This window comes from Semicossyphus pulcher, unplaced genomic scaffold, assembly GCF_022749685.1.
Source record: "Semicossyphus pulcher isolate SPU_LCO1_2020_fin unplaced genomic scaffold, fSemPul1.0.p SCAF_15, whole genome shotgun sequence".
Classification (NCBI taxonomy): Eukaryota; Metazoa; Chordata; class Actinopteri; order Labriformes; family Labridae; genus Semicossyphus; species Semicossyphus pulcher.
In genome coordinates this window covers 16,880,660-16,903,881 of record NW_027211659.1, presented here as the reverse complement: position 1 = coordinate 16,903,881, position 23,222 = coordinate 16,880,660, and the positions used below count along the sequence as shown (strand labels likewise).

General features: G+C 40.5%; 1 protein-coding gene across 1 annotated transcript in view; it reads right to left on the bottom strand.

The window, feature by feature from the left end:
• Positions 1 to 23,222, bottom strand: part of LOC138592925 (polyprenol dehydrogenase) — a 39,547-nt gene that overhangs the window by 8,234 nt on the left and 8,091 nt on the right. The window contains exons 3-6 of the mRNA XM_069663822.1: positions 15,321 to 15,389; positions 3,479 to 3,580; positions 2,922 to 3,129; positions 1,481 to 1,688 (exon numbers count right to left, since the gene is read on the bottom strand). Of these exons, the coding sequence (XP_069519923.1) occupies positions 1,481 to 1,688; positions 2,922 to 3,129; positions 3,479 to 3,580; positions 15,321 to 15,389 (587 nt within the window). The remainder of the gene's footprint in view (positions 1 to 1,480; positions 1,689 to 2,921; positions 3,130 to 3,478; positions 3,581 to 15,320; positions 15,390 to 23,222) is intronic.

Below are 23,222 nucleotides of genomic sequence, written 5' to 3'. Positions count from 1 at the left end.
GTATGTGTGTGTATGTGGGTGCATGTGATTATATGCACGAGTTTGTGTGATTAATGTGTTAACATATATGGGGCAGAAGCATCCCAAAGGTTGTGCTCGAAGGCAAATGCCTGTGACAATTGCAGTTCGGAGCTCATACACGCACACTTGTCTCCTTCCATTAAATCCCAGGGACATTAACAGCAGCCTGAGGCCGGTGCTTTAAGCTATGCAAGAAATGTTTAAAAATATAATGCACAGTGAACAGCCTGCCTTGATTTTAGCAGCACTTTAATTTTTAGTGATGTGGATGGACTGTGCGCATGTGTGTGTCTGTGAGCGACTGAAAATTGCTGCCCTGGAGTTTGTTGTTTCAAATCACTGTGGTGCTGCTTTTAAAAATTAAAACTTAGATACAATACAAGACAGGCTTATAAAAACAATATACAAATCCCTCTCAATTATTACTAAGTGTGAGTGTGCGGTGCCCCCAGCCAACAATCAGGATTTAAAGAAAAAGAAGCACACAAGTAACCTCACTGTCTCTCTCCCCTGCTATCTGTCTGTCCGCAACATGCGCTAAAGGGTACACAGTGTGTCTGATTGAGAGGCCAAAAGGAAGTGACAAAAAGTCGGTATTGCGACCTGTGAATGAGAACAGTCTGGTGTGTGGCGGCTGTCTAAGAGCTGCAGGTGTGACGGAGGGCAGAGCAGAGAGGAGACACACAGCGGGCAGAATGAAGTGAGGCTTTGGCTGCATACAAACAAAATCCGGCACCTTCCTTTAGGGTTGTGTGGAGCGGTGCGTGGTGTCTCTCTGTTTAGCTTGCGGCAGTATTTTTTGATATCTCAAATAAAAAAAATAAGGAAAGTGTATCATTTTTAAACGTGGTATCTAAAACATATTTTAGTATTGATACTTTTGAGAGATGACAGATTTTAACTTGGCATACTGAGGGAGACAGCAGCTTGGATACGATGTAAAATATCAAATGAGCACTCCTGCTCTTAAGGGTGATATGTTCTTTATCACAGCAAAAGATTTGGAGTGTAAATCTGTTGTTTCCTTACAACATGAATTTGTCTGTAAATCTCTCAGACCTTGAGAAAACCTACTTAGCTACTTTATTTCCCATCAAGGATTTGCATTCCAGTCTTTTACCAGACAAAACCTGACAAGGACAACAGCAGAATTAACTGCTGCTATGAGGATGTGGAAGCATTTTAAGTAACCAAGATTAAGGCTTTGTCCTTTTTAATATTCCTGAAACCATAAAGTAATTTAATCAAAATACAGCTTTAGAGCCAAAGTAGAAAGAACTTAATCAACCTGTCAGCCATATTAAAATTTACTTCACACACCCTACAGGAATCCCCTTCGCGGAGTACTACGGCACAGAGAGTACTTGAAAATGAACATCAAAAGGAATATTAAATGTGGTTCAATATTTCTTTCATATGCTCTCTTGCAGGGTGAGCGAAATCAAACTTAGAGTTTTACCCAGAAAAGCAGGCGAGCAATAACACTCAATGCCATGCAGAGGGGAGTCCAGAGGTGGCGATAGAGAGCCGTATCCACGATTCCTGGATCCACAGCACATGAACTCAGTGGGAAACCTCCACGCTGCAGCTCCTGGTGGAGGTGGGAACTAAATAACAGCTGTGCCAGCTTACTGTGACAGTAAGCAGCATGGGCTGAGTAACACTGGCTGAAGAGAGAGAGAAAGAAAGCATGTCAGAAATTATGGATGAAAGGCACATAAACAGATGTTTTCCTCAGTTTTGTTCGGTTCATTCCAATAAACTGTTGGCAAAGTAGGTAACTGTTTTTTTGAAGTTGAAACTTCACACCTCTCTTAATCCTCAGGCTCAGCGGGCACATTTGCGCAAACAAGGACACAATGTCATTGAAGCATCTGAAAGCAGACAGGCGTAGAGCAGCAGTGCCAGTTATTCACAAAAAGATCAGAGGACATATATTTCCAGGCCAACTTGTGCCACTGCAGTTTTTTTTTATTTAAATAACTGCTGTTTATATATGTGTGTGTGCCTGATAAATTTGAACACTTTCATGTCATTGAAAGTCTTCACATATCTGTTGATTATTGTTTCAATCATTGATGCAGACTGTGTATTTATTATACCAATTAAATATGAGTAAATCTTGTCCCACTAAAAGTCAGGTTGGTGGAGCGGGTGCCCCATGTATAGAGGCTACAGTCCTCGACGCACTGATTGCAGGTTTGACACCTGGCCTGCCGATCGTTTTGGTGCATGTCATCCCCCACTCTCTACTCCCCATATTTCCTGTCTCTCTTAAGTTGTCCTATCAATAACGGCAAAATCCAAAAACATCATCTTTTATTGCGCAATTATAATGTAATAATTCAATAAACTGCATCACAAATATCATGCACTCCGCTTTAAAATCAGTGTGACATTTTGAACAAAAATAATTTAGATAAAACTAGGGTATTAGTGATTACTTTATATTTTATAACATGTTACGAGAGCCAAACCACATTTTAATGAGCCTTAGCTAACCACTGAGGTGATGTAACAACACGATGCAACACGATGACATTCAGGCTGCTAATGCTTCTGGACAGCAGTGCTGCTAGCTGGAAGGATTCTGAGTGAACTGGAGCCAACAGTCGCCCCCCAATGCAGATGGAAAATGTGTTGGTACTGCTCAGAGGAAGTGCAGGTAGGTTTGACAAAGGCTTTGATATGAAAAAAATAAAACAAAAGTACAATAATATAAACTGTTACTTAATGAATGATGTCATCACGTTGAGAGATTATTATTTAACTTGGTGAGAACTTGGTGTTATTATTACTAATAGGATTGATAGCCCTAAGTATACAAGTAACATTTGTAAAATGTCTTTGTGATATGTAATTTCATATAGAGGTGACTGCTAGCTTGTGTGTGAACCCACCTGCTGTTTAGGTCATTTAGTCGGATCTCGCTGACGCGGTGTGCAGAGGAGGAGACGTTGACCACGCGGGAGAAGTGACCACATTTTCCAGAATTCTTCAGCGTGTCCAGGAGGAGCCAGGTCAACAGGAAGTGGCCCAGGTAGTTCACGGCAAAGTGCTGCTCAAATCCATCCTCAGTACGGCCTTCAGGAAGCAGCATGACACCAGCTATTCACACACAAACACACACGTACATGAGCATTTAAAGCAAACAAAATTAAATAAAAATAATTACATTACATGTGTAATCCCTGATGTACACACTTCACGTAAAAACAGGACTCACTGGTTAGAGTGTAAACAGCCACTTTTATGTCATCTTTATGGTATATTCATACAGAACCTCTAACAGGAGACTTCTGCTTCAGTCTGGCAGAATTATGACTGACAGACTTTATGTTTAAACTAGTGCAAAATCTCATTAAATGTTTATGAATGTAAACCAATCCATATTTTTTCCCTCTTAGTTAGGATATATATGTTTCTCGCTGAATACAAATATATTTCTATCACTCACCATTATTGACCAGAATGTTTAGCGGCAGGTCCTGCTCCCTGAAGCACTGGACAAACTGACGCACAGACTGCAAAGAGGCGAGGTCCAGTTTCATGAACTCCACTAGAATGGACACACACACACACACACACACACACACACACAGAGACACACGTATCAGAGCCATTGTAAAAGGATTATTTCTTCGAGCCGTTTTGGCGATGAGACATCAAAGAGTGTATTAATCATCTCTTACAGCGGGCTCGGTGCATTCTTACACTACAATAGTGGCAGCTCTACGCTCCTGTTGCTCCAGCACATTATATCAAACCTAATACTTCTTCCTGAGCTCCATCACAAGCTTAACGCAGCGTTCCATCAGGTCTAATGTATGAAGAGACAGAGGTAAGAAAGCAATGCCCAGGAGCAGGTATCGTCACAGCGTGAAAGTAACTTTGTGTGCTGAACACTTTAACACTCAGTATACTTAAAAACATTGACTCACACACATGCCTTGGAGGACGTCTAGTTAGTATGAGGAGTGTTAATGTTGAAGCAGCAGCATCACATTAATACCTGCAGTGGAGACTTCCTTCTTAACTCTGACCACTAAATATACCATTACTGTAAATATCATGTCTGTCCCTGGTGTTGTACGTTCTACAACCTAGATTTTTGCAGCCATAAGAAGTGAACAGAATAATTCCGACTATAAAAATAAAGTTTTTTTGGTGATTAAGTGACCACCATAAAGACCAGCTGGACTCCACTAGACCTCTGAAGGTGTTCTGTGGTACCAAGACGTTAGCAGCAGATCCTTTAAGTCCTGTAAGTTGCGAGGTGGGGCCTCCATGGATCGGACTTGTTTGTCCAGCACATCCCACAGAAGCTTGATTAGATTGAGATTTGGAGAAAATTGGAGGCCAAGTCAACTCCTTGAACTCATTGTCATGTTCCTCAACCGTGATGTAAAAGAAAACGTGATTCATCACACAATTGGTCGCCTATGACCCTTTCACCGCTTCACTGGTTTTCCTTCCTTGGACCACTTTTGGTACTGACCACTGCAGACTGGTAACACCCCACAAGTTTTGGAGATGCTCCGACCCGGCCGTCACAGTTTGGCCCTTGAGCAAGTCGCTCAAATCCTTAAGCTTGCCCATTCTTCCTGTTTCGAACTTCAAGTATAAAATGTTCACTTGCTGCCTATGATACTCCACCCACTGACAGATGCCACTGTAACGAGATAATCAATGTTATTCACTTCACCTGTCAGTGGTCATAATGTCTGATCGGTGTAAAAGAACGAGGGTTTGACAAGGTAATATAAGAAGGTTATATATTTGTTCTGCACCTGTGTATTTAAACTCCTCACTCTTAAAGTAACGTGCAATGTGTTTATAGGTGGGCATAAAGACAATTCAGCTTTTTACAGTGTGGGCATATTAGTCGTTCTCTACTCCCTGCTGTCACATCTGTAGTTCCCTCATCCAATCAAAGGAACGGCCGCATGGTGTGTAGTGTTTATATCTGAGCATTAGCATTAACATTGATGTAATGTTACTTTGTTTCCATTAGCTAAATAGGTTTATGTGGTCTGTCTTTACATTGTTTATTTACATGTGGCAAAAATGTAACTTAGGAACAGTGATTTATCACCACATGCCCTGTTACTGCTGCATTAGCTGCGTCCCTTAAAATACAATATAACTAAAGAAGGTTTCTTGGGCCTTAAACCCATTAACAGTATTCCAGTTGAAATAGGATATTTTGCATAAATTATATTAATTCAGTAATATCCCTGCAGTTGTGGTCTTCAACAGTCGTGAAAACACCGTCCATTTTGTTTGAGACTGCGGCAAGACCGAGTAAACATGCGGTCAAGACAGAAACCATCAAGAAGTAGAATGAGACCTTTAATCCAACAAGCTCCTCAACATATTTGAGCTTGAACATAGAATATAGAATATAGGATATAGCTTTCAAATTCTGCAGCTGGAGGTATAACATATTAAAACTTACTAAAACTTGCAAGGTTAATGGCAGAAAAGAAAAAAAAAAAACCCACTGATTTACCCTTTAAATATTTCGGGCCAGCCCGAAAGCTTTGTATTTCTTGACTTTGTTTTTAGTCCTTCCCTGTCTCTTCCCGTCTTCTTCTTCATTTACTGTTGCAATAAATAAGACAAGATGTTCATCTCTCATTTCCCAACAGGCTCGCCGTAGGTGGAATGACCTTCCCAATCCTCAGGACTGCAGAGTCACTCCTAATCTTAAACAGCAAATTGAAATCCCATCTCTTACAGAGAGGCTTTAAATTGCATCTACACCCTACATCCTCATCTGTATGCCCCTTGCTGGCTTTAATTTAATTTCTTTGCACTTCTCAAAAGTACAGAAGAGAGTTTAAGAATGTGAAAAAAAAACCATATGTCCTACTTTAAACTTTTGTTTTTATTTGTATGTAAAAATGTACCACCCATTACTTTCACCCCTACACACAACAAATGTCCAATATGGCATCCTAATATGTAAATGTCCTATTCTGTTGGACTCTTCCTTTTTGGATTAAGAACTTCTAGTTAATCATGAGTGCACAGCCGCCAGAAAAAAAGAAAAGTCAAATGCCCGAAAAAAATAAAATAAATATATATATATAATATATATATATTGTTCCTATCTATAACTCTAGTGAGCCTGTAGAGGGTCAAATGTGCTGGACAAAGACCGGATGAGGACTGAAAGGGGAGCAGATGGGAGGAGGCTTGATGGAGTTGATAGGGAAAAGGCCGCCATGACAGATGAGAGTGCAGCCGACCCAGATGAAGGTCTGATAGCAGCCTTATCTCCAAGCCATTGCCACTCACCTTATGATGAGTGTGTGTGCGTGTGTGTGTATGTGTGTGTGTGTGTGTGTGTGTGTGTGTGTGTGCGCGTGTGTGTGTGTGTATGTGTGTGTGTGCGTGTGTGCAAGAGAGAGAGAGAAAGGCAAAGAAAAAGAAGGACAGAAGCAGAGAAAGCAACTTAGTGAACAATATATCTCAGTGTCTGCAATTGGACTGTCTACCAGCAAGCACATGTGTGCGTGTGTGTGTGTGTGCATGTATGGGCGTGTGTACGTCATGCCTGTCAGTCCTCTCCAGTCCTCTCAAGTGGGTTCCCTTGGGGCTGGGTCCTTTCAGATAGGTCAGTCATATCTAGAAAGCCCACTGGGAGTGAAATGCCATCGATCGGGCGCGGGCCTGCTGCTGCCAGCCCTCAATTAAGACCCCGGGATCTTCTATAAAGCCCGACGTCTGCGGCTCAACAGCCAAACACAGTGACTTTGTTTTTGTTTCTGAGGATTTATTTGACAGTGACGACAGGAACTGCCTTCAGAGACATCATTCTGTTTAAGACTGACAGGATCCATTCATACTCTCCATGTCTAATTTATCACTCTCATCATTTCAGTTGTATGTTAAGTTTAATTTATTCTCTATTTAATAAAAGTTTGACACTGGCTTGACGTAATTTTTCTTGACGTTTTTTGTAATGAACTGCATTGTTTAACTTTAAAACATATTTTACTCATACTTATGATACTTGTGCATTCTGTATAATAGCACCATGCATTACAATTAATGCCTTTTCCAGCTTGATGACAAAGTGAAATTTAAAGCACAAACTGTAAAGAAAGAGGTAAAGGAGAGTAAAAAAAACACTAAACAAGAATCCCGTTCAGGATCGAGCGCCATGATTTGAAAATGTTTTCCTTCTCAATAAGCTGAACTGAAGTTGCCACGGAAAAAACTGAATTCAGAATTGATTAAATGTGTTAATTGTTCATTGATTCCATCTGTTCATTAATCATGCTATTATAGTCAGACATTTAGATATGACAGTGGGAAATGCATTGGTGTAATGATATAATAATTGATGTGTGAGTACCATCGAGCTGCTTCAGTTTCAGGCTCCTGGTATTGTGCCGGCTGACTCACTGTCACACTGGATGGTTAACTGGGACACTGCGAGAGAACAGAGGCATCACCTGTGCTTTTCCTTCTGTGACAAGTCAGAATGTCTGCTGTGGAAAAAGACTATTGTAGCTGAAAGGTGAAGGTGCCATTTCTGTTATTGTTTCCTCACACTGCTTTACTGACGACAAAACAACCGCCACACTGTGCTTTTTGGAATTACTTCCAAACAAAGACACTTGAATGCACCATGTCACATTTATGACTCGCGAAGTCTTGAAGAGGGCAAAAGTCAAATGAGGGTTTCATGGAAGAGCGGCGATTTCTTACTCGGCTTCGAAGCTTTTAGACCATCACCTTCCTTTGTGACTTTCCATTCGCTCTGCTACACAAACAACCATCTTCATATCAACCAGTTGCTCTCTGTGGATCGGAATACAGCCATGTTTCTTTGTGTTATACAGACAAAAAATGTAACATCTTTGGCCACTTAAAGGGCCAGTTTGCCAATTTTCAACCTTAGTCCTTTCATGCTATTATGGGGAGGTTATGCCATTATGGTAGAAAAAAATGCAATTTAGCTCTGTGCCTTTGAAGGACGCTATCCGCTTCTCCAATGGGCCCTGGAAAACCTCCGGCAGAATACACTTCCTCAATCTAGAACGCCTGCCTCTGATGTCTGTAGTGTTTAGTTGAAAAAAACACATACTGTAAAATGTAATCATTTGTTCGGTGAGGTGCCTTGAAACGCTGCGTGCTCTTCTGTTTCACCTCCCAGATATTTCACATTTAAAACTGAGTCAGGTCTCGTTCAAAATCGTCAGGTCTGAAATGTAGACTGCAGACCTGAAGTGTTTTTAGACGATCCACCTGTATATTCTCGTCATATTTCAGATTCTGTAGCGCTCTGAGCCGTTGCCTGCAGTGAAAACGGTAGTATTTCACTCCAGCGTCTCTCGCTGGAGCGTTCCTTTTGGAGGGAGGGGCGCAATGCACACTGGGTGTTGTAGGAATGTAGAATGGGTGAAAGCACAAGCTTTGTACAACTTTATCCACAGCTATGGCGCCAATTTCTGCTTCCATCGATTACAGAGAACACCAGCTTTGACTGACAGTGGCTTTTTCCAGGGGCGAATTGCTCCCTTAATCAATAGTTCACCCGTTTGGTACAATTGTGATTAAATTAGAAGAGATAAAAAAGCACCTTGGAGCAAGGCAACAGCAAACGTCCATGAAAGTCTAACTTGAACTGCTGTTCTGCTGCCCACACACAGACTGCCAGGAATCTCAAATAGCAAATACGAGCACAGTCTGTCAGGACAGCAGGTAATTAATATGTAAGTCGGTTAATGCCCATGGCTCGTACTCACAGCTCATAGTGCAAGAGTTCAATTTCTGGCCCTTTTGCTGGAGCTATTTTGTGTTTCTCTGTAAAAGTGGGCACCTTTAAAAAGGCAATATCATGAAATACTGATGATGTAGGGCTGCCTACTTCCCTCACCTTACATCCCCTCTTTCCAGCTGGCTTTAACGTGCATCTTGTGTTCTGATTGTGACTCCAGAAGATATGATTAAGCTATGATATTAAAATTCAGTTCTTGTAAACATATCAAATTTCTTGTCTGCTTGCCAAAAAGCAAGAGATCTCAGATGCATTACTCACAAGGCTTTAAAACTGACTGTAAACACCTTGACATGCACTTAATTCTTAAGTGATTAACCGTCAGAGCTCTCACGACTGTTTAGAGTTTGGATGATCTTTTTTTGTTTGTTTTAAATACAACAAGTCAAGACGCTAATTCCCCTGACTCTTAAGCCTTGTGTAATTTCCCTGGATTACATCCTGCTCTAGTTTCTCACCCCCTCTATCTAAATAAAGAGTGAAAATACAACAAGATGAGCAGACTGACCCCCCTGACATTACCTCTTATGAGGTGACAAGAAAGTACCGTATACGTAGTTTCACTCTGAGCTCTCTGATAAACAACTCAGTGATATCCAAGAATATTAAGTCTGGGCGTCGTGCCAGTGTTTGCTCTTCCACATACATTTTTATCCACCTGATGTGGGAGAGAGGATGCAAGTTGGTGACCCAGTCAGCTCGAGCTTTAAGTATTAAAAGGGATGATACCCTCATGAGTCAGAAGTCAGACGGCTGTAATGTGAATCTGTGCACAGGCCTCTTGTAAGGCTGTCCAACACACACATAATATAGTACTATGACGCTCTGTTTAGATATAATCTTGGGGAAATAATACGCAGAACATTTGCAGCCGAGGTGGCAGGTGCAAATACTTTATGACTGAACTGAATAAAAACAAAGGTGACCAAAATAATGTTAATTAGAGTGAAAAGTTAAGATGAAATAGTTTTTGCAGGAAGGGAGCAGCTGGGTTACCAAAGTGAGAGAACAGTTAATGTGTGTTAAGCGCACACACACACACACACACACACACACAGGTCCCCCCTGCTTCACACTGTTAACTAGGCCTATGGTTGGAGGCATAAAGTGTTACTTTCAAGTGCACCGTGACTAAGGTTAGTGGACAGAATGCACTGCCTGGGGCAGAAATACAGAAATACCCTACATTTGAATGTGTGTGTGTGTGTGTGTGTGTGTGTGTGTGTGTGTGTGTTTATAATTCAAAATGCTTTAAGCCTCATTGACTAACGCCCACTTGCAGTCTAAAGTCATTAGCATAATCTTACAGGATTTGACTTGAGGTTTTCTAGGGACGGTACCTTTCGAGCACCACGCAATCTATGACAACATGACAACAAATGAGAGGAAACATACCGTGACACGTTTATATAATACACACATGCATGCTGTATGTGAGCAATTATTTTCTGCGATATATATTGTGATATAGAAAATCCAGGGAGGTTCACCAGATCCACGCAGTGTTTTATTCATGTACAGATAAAAAAATAATAATCTTAAAATAATAATTTTTCATTTAAATAAATGTCTGTTAAGTCACTATCTATCGCCAAATGAGGTAACACGATGGTGACTGAGCCTGTGGCCCACTGATGAAAGCCTTTGCATTTGCAGAATTACAGACCGGGTGTCTGTGGTGACCTTTGTGGAAAGAATTAGTGACACATTTTCCATCACCCAGCAGTGGTTGGTCTGCCAGAGAGGGTAGGCGGAGCTAAGCTGCTGTTTTTCCGGTCTCTGCAAGTGTTGCGAGTAAACAGTAATCTACTATGGCTGAACAAACAAAGAAAAGATCGATGACTACAGATACAACTTGAAAAATAAGTGAAAATCCAAAGAAAAAGAAACAAATTCGACGCTCAGATGAAGGCAAACAGTCTGATAAGGAAAGCGACCTTCAGCGAGGAAAATCAAGAGTTACAACCGGAGCCAACCGTGGACGTCACACATGCAACACTGTCTGGATATCTGGGAAGTGTGCTTGAAAAATGAAACTGAGATCTTTGAGGTTACAACTTAAATTTTTATTGAAGGAGTTATATATGGGTCTATTTTCTTCTAGCAAAACAAAATCTCTTTCCTACGAAAACCACTATGCCAGCCACCCTGACACGTTTCTTTACAATGGACCTGTGTGTCGCAGTTTACATGTAATCTACTATTTCTGACAATTTTCCTATGTTTGCTTAATCGGGTGGAAGATAAACAGGCCTCCCAGCGCAGCTTAGAGGGAAAAACCTTTAATGTCATTCAACAAACAAAATTTTCTTTATGTCTGCAACACAACAGATTTGATCCTGCAAGTTTCAGATAATCCTTTATTGATCCCTGGGGGGGAATGCGGGAATTTATGTTGTGAGAGTTAAGCATTTCTCACATTAGGTCACAGACCAGCGCTGCGACTGTAACTTTTAATACTGAAAGCACACCTCCGCTGACTCACACAACCCTACAGTTCATGTGTGCATCAGGTGTAGCCGCTAGGGAACATCCCACGGCACATCCGCTCTGTGAACAGTCTGCGTAACTAACAGCCATTCTGATAATTCAAATGTCCCCAATTATGAGAATAATACACATAATTTTCCTTTATTTCTGTTCAATTTACTCTAACAAACAGTCTTTTATATACGCATTGCTTTTGTTCAATATAATATATGAACATGCACTCTACTGAAATTAAACTCTTCATCAATGATGACACCTTGAAATCCCAAAGGACCTTTACAATTGTCCACTGCTCCCTAGTTTGAGAACCACCTTTACAGCCTACATTTATATTATGAGCTGTCTCCCATTTCTCATAACAGACAATGTGCAAACACCAGGACGGATGCCAAAGGGCGTTAGACAGAGATGTTTAAAGCGCCTGCCTCACATACTAATGAGAATCCATTACCGTCTTATTCAAACACAAACACACACACACACACACATCGACACATTCTCATTCAGTGCACAAGCATCTGGCTACAGACACCCCCCTTGTCCCCTATGCCTCAGCGCCTGCCAATTACAAAAGAAGTAATCAATTCCACCACGGCCCCGTCCAGGGAAATCGACTTCAATGACACCAGCTACACGGCCGCTGTCTCTGTACCTGACAGCCACTTACACACGAGCAGGAGCCCAGCCAGCCTGCTTTCTGCTGCTCTCTGCTGCAACGCCGAGCAAGACTATCCAGGACGTGCTTCCTATCAGGCAGCACTTCATTCGGTATCGTATATAACCTGCAGTCAACTCAATCAATGAGCAATTATAAAGCACTAATGTATACAGTAACAGCTGATCAGTGTCTCACTGGAGTTTGATGTCTCAGACATGTGTAATTAAACGATAAGCCTACATTGTGATATACTGGTGGTATCATTTTATAAATTACCTATTAATTAATTCATAAAAAACTGTTCATACAAGGCAATGAAATTTGCTGTAATCACCAGTTAGAGTATAAATTTCCCTTTTTTTACTTTCTCGTCAGCATGGTATAATTTGACAGTGCAGTTAATGAACCTTTCTTTATCCAGACAGCTATTTAATTTTTAATGACAAGAGAGGGACTGTGTGTATTTAAGATATGAGAAATAAAAAGCACAACAAAACCAAAGAATGGCAACAATATTAGAAGAGAAGTGGTTCAAATAATAAGCACCAATTCTTATCCTTTGGTTTCCAGTGGAGGTGATTGATAGCTTTCTGCCAAATGCACACCCCAGATTAAATACATGTTTAATATTTGTTGCATTAATGATTAGGGTTGAATGAATGAATGTGGATGAAAATGAAAACAGCTGCTGGTATTTTGTGAACCAGGAATAAAGAGTGGACACCTAAACTGATGTCACTTTTTGCTTTCTGTTCAAAAATATCAGATTAAACAAAAACTAAAAAGAATTTAGTTTGGTAGCTGTAACAAAGCTTTTAAATATTCCTTTATGTAACATTTTCTAATGAAAATGGTGTAAAAGTGCACCATACAGTATAAGGTGTGTAAAACTTGCAACAAAATGTTACTGATAACTGGTTTCCAATCTGGCAGCCACTAACAAAAGTTACTGTTGAATCTTGAGGTCTCACTGTTAATAAAAATCTACTAACCAATACACACCTGGTATTTACTTGTTGTGTAGTTATTTTCTTCGAAATTGAAACTGTTTTGGTGTATTGGTGTTCTGTAGCATATTTTTTTTGCTGATGATCAGTAATTTAAGTCAAGAAATATCTGTAAAATCTAATTATTTTAGCCTAACAGGGAGATCAGGGATTAGTTTATGTATCAACTGATGTAAAATGAAAGGCAAACTTTGAACCCGTCAGTGTTTTCTTCACTATCTTTCAGCTTCAGTAACAGATTTCAAACGTTGCACCATCCGGCTTTCATGAAATAATTATAAATAAGTACTGCATTTGTTTGAACTGATATACAGAGGTTAATATCTCATATGAGCTTAAAAGGACAGAAAGACAGGTATACTGGGCATGAGGTCTGCAAGCTTCTATAGAAATATAATCGCACAATGATCCTACAAATTGCTGAGTAGTGTAAAGGGACGTGAAGCTTAAAGTTGTACTGTCAGTCGGCTGTGTGCACTGGTGGAAAAAACACATTGTATGAACATGTGTAATAATTTTCAGGTTTCGTTCAGTTCAAGGTCACTCTGCTTTCACGCATAAAGTAGTAGACAGTCCCTGGCCTCTAAAGTAAAGTAGCTTTTCTTTGTGTGTGTCTGTGTGTGTGAGAATATAATTTACACACAGTTGTGTTCTGTCACAGCCCTACACACAGGAAAGTTGTTAATTTGTTGTTGTACTGTTTGTCTCTAGGGTGCAGAATAGCTTTTTTTATGGTCTTTTGTTTTAATGAAGTACAAGCTTTTGAATCTGTTTTGGTACAACAATGGAGCCCATTCTGGCAAGACTGATTAGCAACACTGTGGCTCTGTATCTGCACTGTAGCATTTCCTCACTCCACTAGCAGAAAGCTGCATTTCCTGCTGTTTTAGTGAGTATAAAATCATAAACTGGAAGGGAATTTGGCCTCTTGGTTTCAAGCCAATGCAGAAGTGCTAAAAAAGCTGCATTATTTTCAATTATCAGCAAGGGGTGACTACACTGGTTGAAATAGAAGTCTGATTGTCTGACACCAGATGGGAAAATGGCCCTACTTCTCACTTGATTTGTAGCTAGCTTCAAGTCTTATTCGATACATTAAGGTTGTAATGCTGTACATTTTGCTCCCATTTGGGATATACTCAAAGATAAGGCAGGGAATGCTTTAGAGTGTGGATACCTATGGTTAAAAAGATGCTACTACAACAACCTGTCAACCAACAGGGGATTTAGCAACGCATATCAAATCCATTAAACCTCAAATGGTTAATGGGAGGGTGGCTACGTCCACTTCTTGTATCAATCTATTATTAAATCAAATGCAATAGGCTGTCACCTAGTGGTCGATCGGGTTGCACAAGAGGATATTTGCATAAAGTCATTTTCCATTGTAGTGCTGCTGGATGACTTTTAAAACGTTGGTGGTTGTTGGTTTCCATTTACAGGGGATGGACCCAATTTTCGAGGCTTGTGAACTCCTCGTCTTAAAAAATCTGAGGCTCAAGGTTTCAACACATACAAATGTTTATGACCACAGTTGTCATAAATATGTATACGTTTCTTCAGTGTTTGTATTCAACAGTTTAATGAAAATCTTTACAACCGTAAATAGTAAAAAGAGCTCAAATTTCAGGTTTTTTTAATCACAAAAAAACTGTCCCTGATTTTTTCATCAGATGAAATCTCTGGCCATCTCCTGACGTTAACAACAACTGTCAGTCCTTGCAAGGTGCTTAAGCTCAAGGCTGTTTGCTACAATAAAGAATAACTTATGAGGCCTCTTAGTCATGAGACCATGGGTGAATTTATGGTGCTGTGAAGGTCAGCCGAATCAATTTCTCAACATGGGAGTTACAGAGAACACTGTAAGCTTTAGTCAATGAAGTAATAAATCTCTTCGCCGTGTCCCCCCCATCTCCATCACCTCCTCTACACCTCCATCTCGTCTTTCTCCATCCCTCCTTTATTGTCCAATATTTGCCCATTTGTCATGTTCTCCTCCACCCCTCTACCTCCCTCACATCCGTCTCCCCCCCTCCTCTTTCACATTTCGCTTGACTTATCTCCCCTCTGCTTCTTCCCTTGTATCCTCCTCCCTCACGGTGCGTCAACAACACCCCTGACATTGTACAGCCAGCGTGGAAGCGCTGCATGTCTCGCCATGAGCGTATACCTGCTGCAAGTGTGCAATTATGTGTGTGTGCCGGGTAAAGACTGTAAAAACAAGCCTGCGGGACGCACTGCTTCCGCTCTGCCCTTTATCTTCAAACACTGACATACAAAAACAAGTACACACATGCACAAGCGTTAGTGTGTGTTATGCGTGTGTTCTCCGGCGTGTTTGCAATGCTACCTTTGGCCTCTTTGTACTCTTCACAGATCTTCCTGACGGCTGCCAGACCTTCCTGCTCATTCCTCCCACCTGAAAGAGAAGGAGACACACATACAGATTAATACAATGTCTGACAAACCCTTTGGGGCTTTAAATAAAATAAAACTGATTTTGTTACTCTGGTGTTCTTTCATCTTCCTAAAAATGTATTTCCATGAAGGGCTCTTCATATGAAAAGAGGTTGATACAACCATTTAGCCCTTGAGGAAGAGCTCCGTGGTTTCAAAGAGGACAGTACTTCAAAAATACGATTCATTATAGCATCAAATATGTATAAGATATAAAGTAAAAAGCAAGCCCGGCGGTTAATAACACTGTGACTCAGGCAATTCAGGAGAGTGACAAATATTTTTCACGATGGCTGTTGTGTTATTTTGGAATTTGACCAGGCATGCAGAGACAAATTGAACTCAAAATAGCAAGAAAACATCTACAGCACCAAATATTAGTCCAAGTAGAAATAACTACGGGAGAGAAGCAGGGTTAATCGAACTTTAATCCCAATCTTGGGTTCCTACAATTAAATAATTGATTGACGGCAATATTGACATTTCAAATACGTGCTCCGTCCGTAGAAAACTCTGCTGCATATCAAATGTAGCGCTTCCTAAGCTAACAGCTACTGCCCCAGGGGGCAATCGAGAGGTTTTGGCTTCACCTTTGAGAGAGCTGGCATGTCATGTCATGAGCGCCAACCTTACAGTGGCAGTGTGGGTGGAAGATTAAACAACAGAGATCGGTGTTTTGGTTCAACCATGTTAACTGGCGACTTTCAGCCGAATGTGCCTGTGGTTGTCATAGTTACAGCAGCTGTTGAAAACGGGAAGAGAATATGTAGCTGTCCTCGTGAATGCCTTACGATCTCAAAATATACGTAAGTGTTGCGTCTTTGAAGTTTCGTTTGTGTAAGAGGGGTCTAAAACAGGAAGAGAGCAAGTTACTCAAACTGAAAGACTGGTCCCCCCAAAAAAGACTCGTCATCAGTTGTTTGGAGGGATTTCACGTTTAGGGCAAGAAGAAATAATACGCATGATTGCCACAAAGCAACACAACTAACTTGGTCAACCACCTGAAAAACACCGCAAAGTGCAGCATGATGAGTGTATGAGGGCCAAGAGGAATAACGTTGCTACCCCCCGTCCTTGTCGGGCATCAAGTCAGACATTCATGAGAGCGACGCTGTACAGTGTGACAGCCTATCCACCCAACTCCCAAAGACAGACCGAAATTACCAATGTAATTTAAATGCCCAAAAATTAATTAATAATCATGATTAATAATCGGGAACTCACTATTGATCAACAAACTGTAACTTGTTTTTAAAAATGAACTGGTATGTTGATCTAAACACAGGTTAGTATTCCAATAAAAGTAGAGCTCTGTGTTTCTCAAACATTAGATACAGTATATTAGATATTTTAATATTTTCAGCACGTTTCGATTCAAGCATCGGCTCTGACTAACAAACACAGACTTTCTGTTTACAGGGATTGTCTGCATACAAATTAACTCCATCTCGATGCAAGACAGGAGAAAGTTTTTAGAAAGAGAAGGTGACAAAATGAGAAAGAGACATGAAGGACACAGAGACAGATAGCTGGGGTGGGGTGAAATGTTCTTCTTTGCTTAGAAAGTTTCCAAACTGAGAGAAATGACCTGAAAGTATTTTTAAGTGTCAGCCATAATAGCAGCCGTTAAAGCTAAGATAATTTTATCCTTTAGCATAGGAAACAAATGATGAACCGTCCCACAGTTTCTTTAAAGCTACGCATCACTTGGCCGTTCAAAAAAACAAACATTTGTTAGCTGCCTCATTAAATGTTTCAGTCCTGCACTTCGGAACAACTAATAGACCCATCCAGGAAGATCTGATAGACTGTAATGCTACATACAGTGTTAGCACTTTGGTGATAAAGAGATATTTTTCACCAGGTTGTTTACAGCATGAAACACCAAAGTTAAAAAGCACCAGTCGATAAGAAGTGCTTTTTGTAGTCCATCTTTGGAACCATGTAGTTTCCCAATGGCAGGCCCATATTAGTTATATCAGCCAGGTGTAAGTTCAGTTTGACTTATAAGTCCTTATAAATTCTCCTTCACACCTTCCTGGACCTTGTGATGATTGTATCCATGTCAAGGAAAAGGGGTGAGGAAAAGACAGCGGCAACTTTCTGACTGCATCCCTGGTTTGTAATTTAGTGAGAACTATTCCGAGACACACACGGGCACAGACAAACATGCAGACAGATAAACGAAAACACTCACTGCCTACAAATTAGGACAGAAAAAAAGTCGATAAAGTGGTCAATCAACAAAACACTGACTGACAGACCAATAGTTCAACCTCTCAAATGTGCATGTTCTGATACACACACCTTATAAATACACACACAATCAAACTCTCCTTTTATCCAATCTCATTCACACAGCCTACATGCCCACTCTCATTTTTCTGTCTGCGCACACACAAACACACACACACACACACGCAGACACACTAATCTTGGATTATCACGCAGGCCTTTTCAAGGGCACAGCATCATTTACCCTGATGCACTGCGGTTAAGGATGCAGCTCTTCAGGTTGGCGTGTCGCAAAAGGTCGCACAAACACACACAAACAGGACAAACACAGTGATCAGACACAAATGGAATTTATGTGCAAGTCAAATAGTTCAACAGGCTCCTCTGCTCATTCAGTCACAGTCACTTAGAGCACTGCATATCATTACATACGCATTTCTGCACAACTGCTTCGGGTAAACGCTCTCCATTAAAATAGCCACTGATTAAAAATATGCCCGGAGGTATCAATTTGCCTACTAAATATTTTTGGAAAAATTTAACCTAATTAATACACTTAAATAATCTTGCAGCAGCTGAACAAATGGATAAACTGTGACACGGAGAAGGAAAGTCTTAACAAACACTTCATATACTCCCACCTGCATTAAGTTCAACATTAATCTAATGTATGTGTGTTTACTTACACTGTGTTAACACTTAAACTCTCTTAATCATACAGTTTATCTACTCTGCAAATGCAACAGTGATTTTATGCTAAGATACATTTTGGAGCAATATCTTGACAAACCATCAATCCATGTAGTACTGCTAAACCTGCATCTCCAGTTACAGCGTAGGTAGATATAATCAGTGAGCATACATAGGCTTTGGTTTTAGGCATAATGTAGCAAAGCTCCCATAGTTCAAAGTAAAGTGAAAGTTCTCTTCAGACAACAGTGAAGTTTCAGCCTGGTGGTATGCAAATAAAGTTATTTCACTAAAAAGTCGATCAATTTCAAAGCGTTTGAGCAAAACGCTGTCTGCTGAAAGTTAGTTTAAAGTCTGTGTCTACTCAAAGCAGCAGCACGGCTAATTAATTCTATGAATGAGTGGAGGACTGTTGAGGCTCTGCAAGTTGCATGAGGCAGCAGCAGTTGAAAATCCCCTGTTAAAAAACATACTAGCTGCATTAAATCAATTGAAATTGTAAGTTGAGTACGGTCAGTCAAAGCTGGTGTTCTCTGTAATCGATAGCAGCAATCATATTTGAAATTGACACCATGGCTGTGAAGAAAGTTTTAGACTTTCATGGACGTTTGCTGTTGCCTTGCTCCAAGGTGAATTTTTACCTCTTCTAATTTAATCACAATTGTACCAAACGGGTGAACTATTTATTAATGGAGCAATTCGCCCCTGGAAAAAGCCACTGTCAGTCAAAGCTGGTGTTCTCTGTAATCGATGGAAGCAGAAATTGGCGCCATAGCTGTGGATAAAGTTGTACAAACAGCTTGTGGTTTCACCCATTCTACATTCCTACAACACCCAGCGTGCATTGCTCCCCTCCCTATGAAAGGAACGGCCCAGCGAGACAAGCTGGAGTGAAATATTACTGGTTGAAAATAGGCGAACTGGCCCTTTAAATATTATTCCATTTTGCTGGGCCAGGCTACTTAGTCCTTGCCTCCAGTCTTTATGCCAAGCTAGGCTAAACACAAACTATTCTTAACATACACACACAATAATAATATTGATGTTCCATTCTCACTTTTGTTAAGCATAAACTGATAAATAAAAAATAAATTAAATGTTTTCCAAAATGCCAAGCTATTTCATTGAATGTGAAAAATGGATTCAGAATAAATGCAAATTGAAACTTCATTTGAATCGCTTCAATTTTAAAGGCAGACTTTGTTATCTTGAGAAGAAAGGGGCACACAATGACAAACGCAGTGTTGGGGCTTGTAAAGGCTTCTTTAGTTGAAATAAATGATTGAATAAAATCTTCACAGCAGTGCTGTTCTTAAGATGTTTACACAGATGGAATAGTACGACTTTGAAGGTACAATTGAGAGCTTCTGGTGAGAGAAATTTGGCTGGTTGCTGTAGCGTTAAGCTGGAATCATAAAAGTGACGAATGGAAAAGTTTGGGGTTTTTTTAAGTTGAGACTCATAGTGCACAGCTCGACATGACTAATAAGGAACTTAGATGTCCCACGATTTTGTCATATGACATTACCATCAGATCTTGTCGAGAACTGTTGTTTAAGCTAGGACAGGTTATGTGTGTTACTGCATTCACTATATGCCGTCACAAAATACATCGTCTGTCAGGCTCTGGGATTAATGTTCTGCTATCAATAACTGTATAATCAGGCAGTGCAGATAACCTGAGGCCACCAGCTTGTCATTATTCAGTTTTGGTTGAGCAGATTGATGGATTTGGCACTGTTTTCTTATGATTTTCCAGAGATAAAAACACAGACAGATGGAGAGTTATTCTGGAGTGTGCTCCCACATTTACCTATGAGCTATAAATCCTTTAAAAGACTGAACACATATTGACACTTACAGGTGCTCATGAATTAAACCTGGTCCTTTATTCCTTACAGTTTTCTGATAATGTACATATCTGTGTACTTCTTGGTTCATGGGACTAAAAAACAGTGTGACTGCTGTTCAATGCTAAATTTCATCAAGACTAAATTTGGCCTCCAGAGACTTTTTCTTCCACTGTAGCAGAGGACAAAGATAATTTCCTCTTTGAGTCCAATTCATCAATCCCACACATCAAACTGTGTTATATAAACCTGATTTAATGGCACTCTCAGAGTAAAGTAATTAGGTAATGCATTCGGTTATCAAAGGCTGTTTCTAACATTGGCGTTGGCCTTCATTCATGATTTTATGAAATGTTTGAGATTGGCACTGATTAGGAGACAGAAGGAGACGGAAAATCTAATTACATATTTGAATTACAAATTGCCTGGCCCTGAAATCATATATTATGTCTAAAGGCGGAATGAAAACACAAAGTCTTGCTGTCAGATTCAGGTGAGTGAATGTTTTAAACCACAACAAAACTTATCATCACAGATCCTATTTTTCCTTCTAGCTTCGGTTATAGTAATCCACAATGACTGTTGTTTTCAATGTGTTTCCAAAAACTAGGTCAAAAACTAGTATGTGGCTGACCACATCAGGTCAATACGGGCTTTTGTGGGCAACACTGGAAGCGTGGCGTGTGCGTGACGGCTGCATGATGTGTTCATTCTCATTTGAAATGCATGAAAACAGATGATTCTTCACAATGCTGGCGTGACACGCGCGTATCTTGAGCGACTCATGCGCCTAAAATGTAGAGAATAGGAGGCTCGCCTACTTTTACCGCGCGGTTCTCAGTCAAAATACACCGTGAAAAGTCCTATTGATCTCTGACAGCAATATTAACATCTCTTCCTGTAGTAAAAGTCACAGGCATGGAGAGTAAAGTAGGTCAACACTTCTGGTATGCTTTTTCAAAGTAAAAGCCCGATCTGTAATTCTGACTTATTTTGAAGTGTTTCACAGGCCGTTGTTGTTGTCATTTTTTTTACTTTATTTGGCTCTGAAAGTACCGTCACTCAATCTATCAGTCAGTCAGTCAGTCACATACAGACCCATGTGTAGGGCTGACCCCAGCAGTCAGCCATTAAAGCCCATTATATTTAATTACTCAAGAAAAACATTAGAATTATTTTGCACAACATGCATGCATGCTGTTATCCGTGTATCCACTTATTCTTTTCATACTAATGCTACGTTCTTGTACTCTACACTGTGCTGCTACCTGCCTGAAATATACATCTTCTCCACTGGCAAAGAGGGATCCACTTCCACATAAATATTCTCACTTCATGAACTATCTCAAGAGGTGGGAATATGTAAAATGTAGACATACTCCTGTGGGATCACATTAAATACACGAAGGATTACCTTGGCCTTGTATTGATTTCATTTGTTTGATTATGTGTAAGGCTCAAGACTCATTTATGTTCTACTCAAACTGTTTCCAAGGATACCCTGACATTGACTCTTTCAGTACACACAGAATGAATAAAGCAGAGTTTTCTTCAAAGTTTTAAAGATCGTGAACAGAATGAAAAATGCAGCTTCACCCTGGAAACCGAGCATGAAAACATGTTGGTGTTCTGTGCACGGCGTCTTGGAGGTGTTTGGATCCTGCAGAGGAGGAGGAGGAAGGCTGTTATGAAAAACAATTTCTAACCCCCCATAAAAACATGGTATCTGAACAGTTTTTAAATGGGCCAGTATCAGTATTCACCATTCTCAGCTCAAATGTGTGGTTGTGGTAACGATCTCATTGGAATGTCTAACACCATTTTTCCTCCCCATCTTCCTCTCTGCTTGAATTTCCTCTTCCCTGGCTTACTGGGTCATTGAAATAGATCAAACCATGTTATGTTCGAAATCTCAATTACATAAAAAGGATAATAAACCATAACACAGAAATGAACTCCAACCATGAGGATGGCCTACCAAACACAATGAAGTGTTAACTGCTGCCACCAAACTTTTCTAACCTGGTCTGGGGCAAATCAGTCATTTCACACTGGAAGGACAAGCTGGAATGGAATCTATAATGTTTTATAGAAATAGCAGAAAATAGTTCAGACTTTACATTTGGCAGAGGGCTATGGGAGTGTATTTTCAAGGGCCAAAATGAACAAATATTTTCAATATTATTTCATTATTTCTTGTAGAAGTTGATGTGTTGGACGCTTTTGTCCAAAGCAACATTCATCTGAGAGTTAATACAACACAACACTAAGTCAGGTAACTAAGTTAGTAAGTGCCAACAAACAGCTTCAAGTGCGATCGGACACAGGTGCCAACAGGCGGTGCACAGGGCAACAAGGTCAATATAGTCATCTTCATCATCATGGTTTATCCTAATCAACATCAACAACATCCTCATCAATAGCATCAATATCATTAAGTTTAGAGGTGTTCATGAAAGAGCTGGGTTTTTATTTTTTTCTTAAAGGTGGAGAGGGACTCTGCAGACCAAATGGAGTTTGGTAACTGATTCCAACACCTGGGGACCACAGAGGAGAAGAGTCTAGCGACTTAGGGCCCTGTTGTGATGGGAGTACCAGGCGCCTTTCATTGGCAGAGCATAGTGGGGAGGGAGGGAGGGTAGACCTGGAAGAGGGCGTTCAGGTAGGCAGGAGTTGTTTTTGTGGCTGTTTTGTAAGCAACAGGGTTTTGAATTTGATGCAAGCAGCAACTGGTGCCAGTGGAGGGATATGAACAGTGGAGTGACATGTGCTGTTTTGGGTTGATCAAAGACCAGTCATGCTGCTGCGACCAGTCATGCCGCTCCAGTTCGCTAATCGTCCCACCCGCTCCCAGAGGATGCAATATCCACCACCTTGCACTCAGTCATCACTCATCTGGACCATAAGGACACCTACGCCAGAATCCTGTACATTCAGCACAGCGTTTAACACCATCATCCCCCAGAGACTAATGGAGAAACTCCTCCTACTCGGCCTGAACACCGCCACATGTCTCTGGA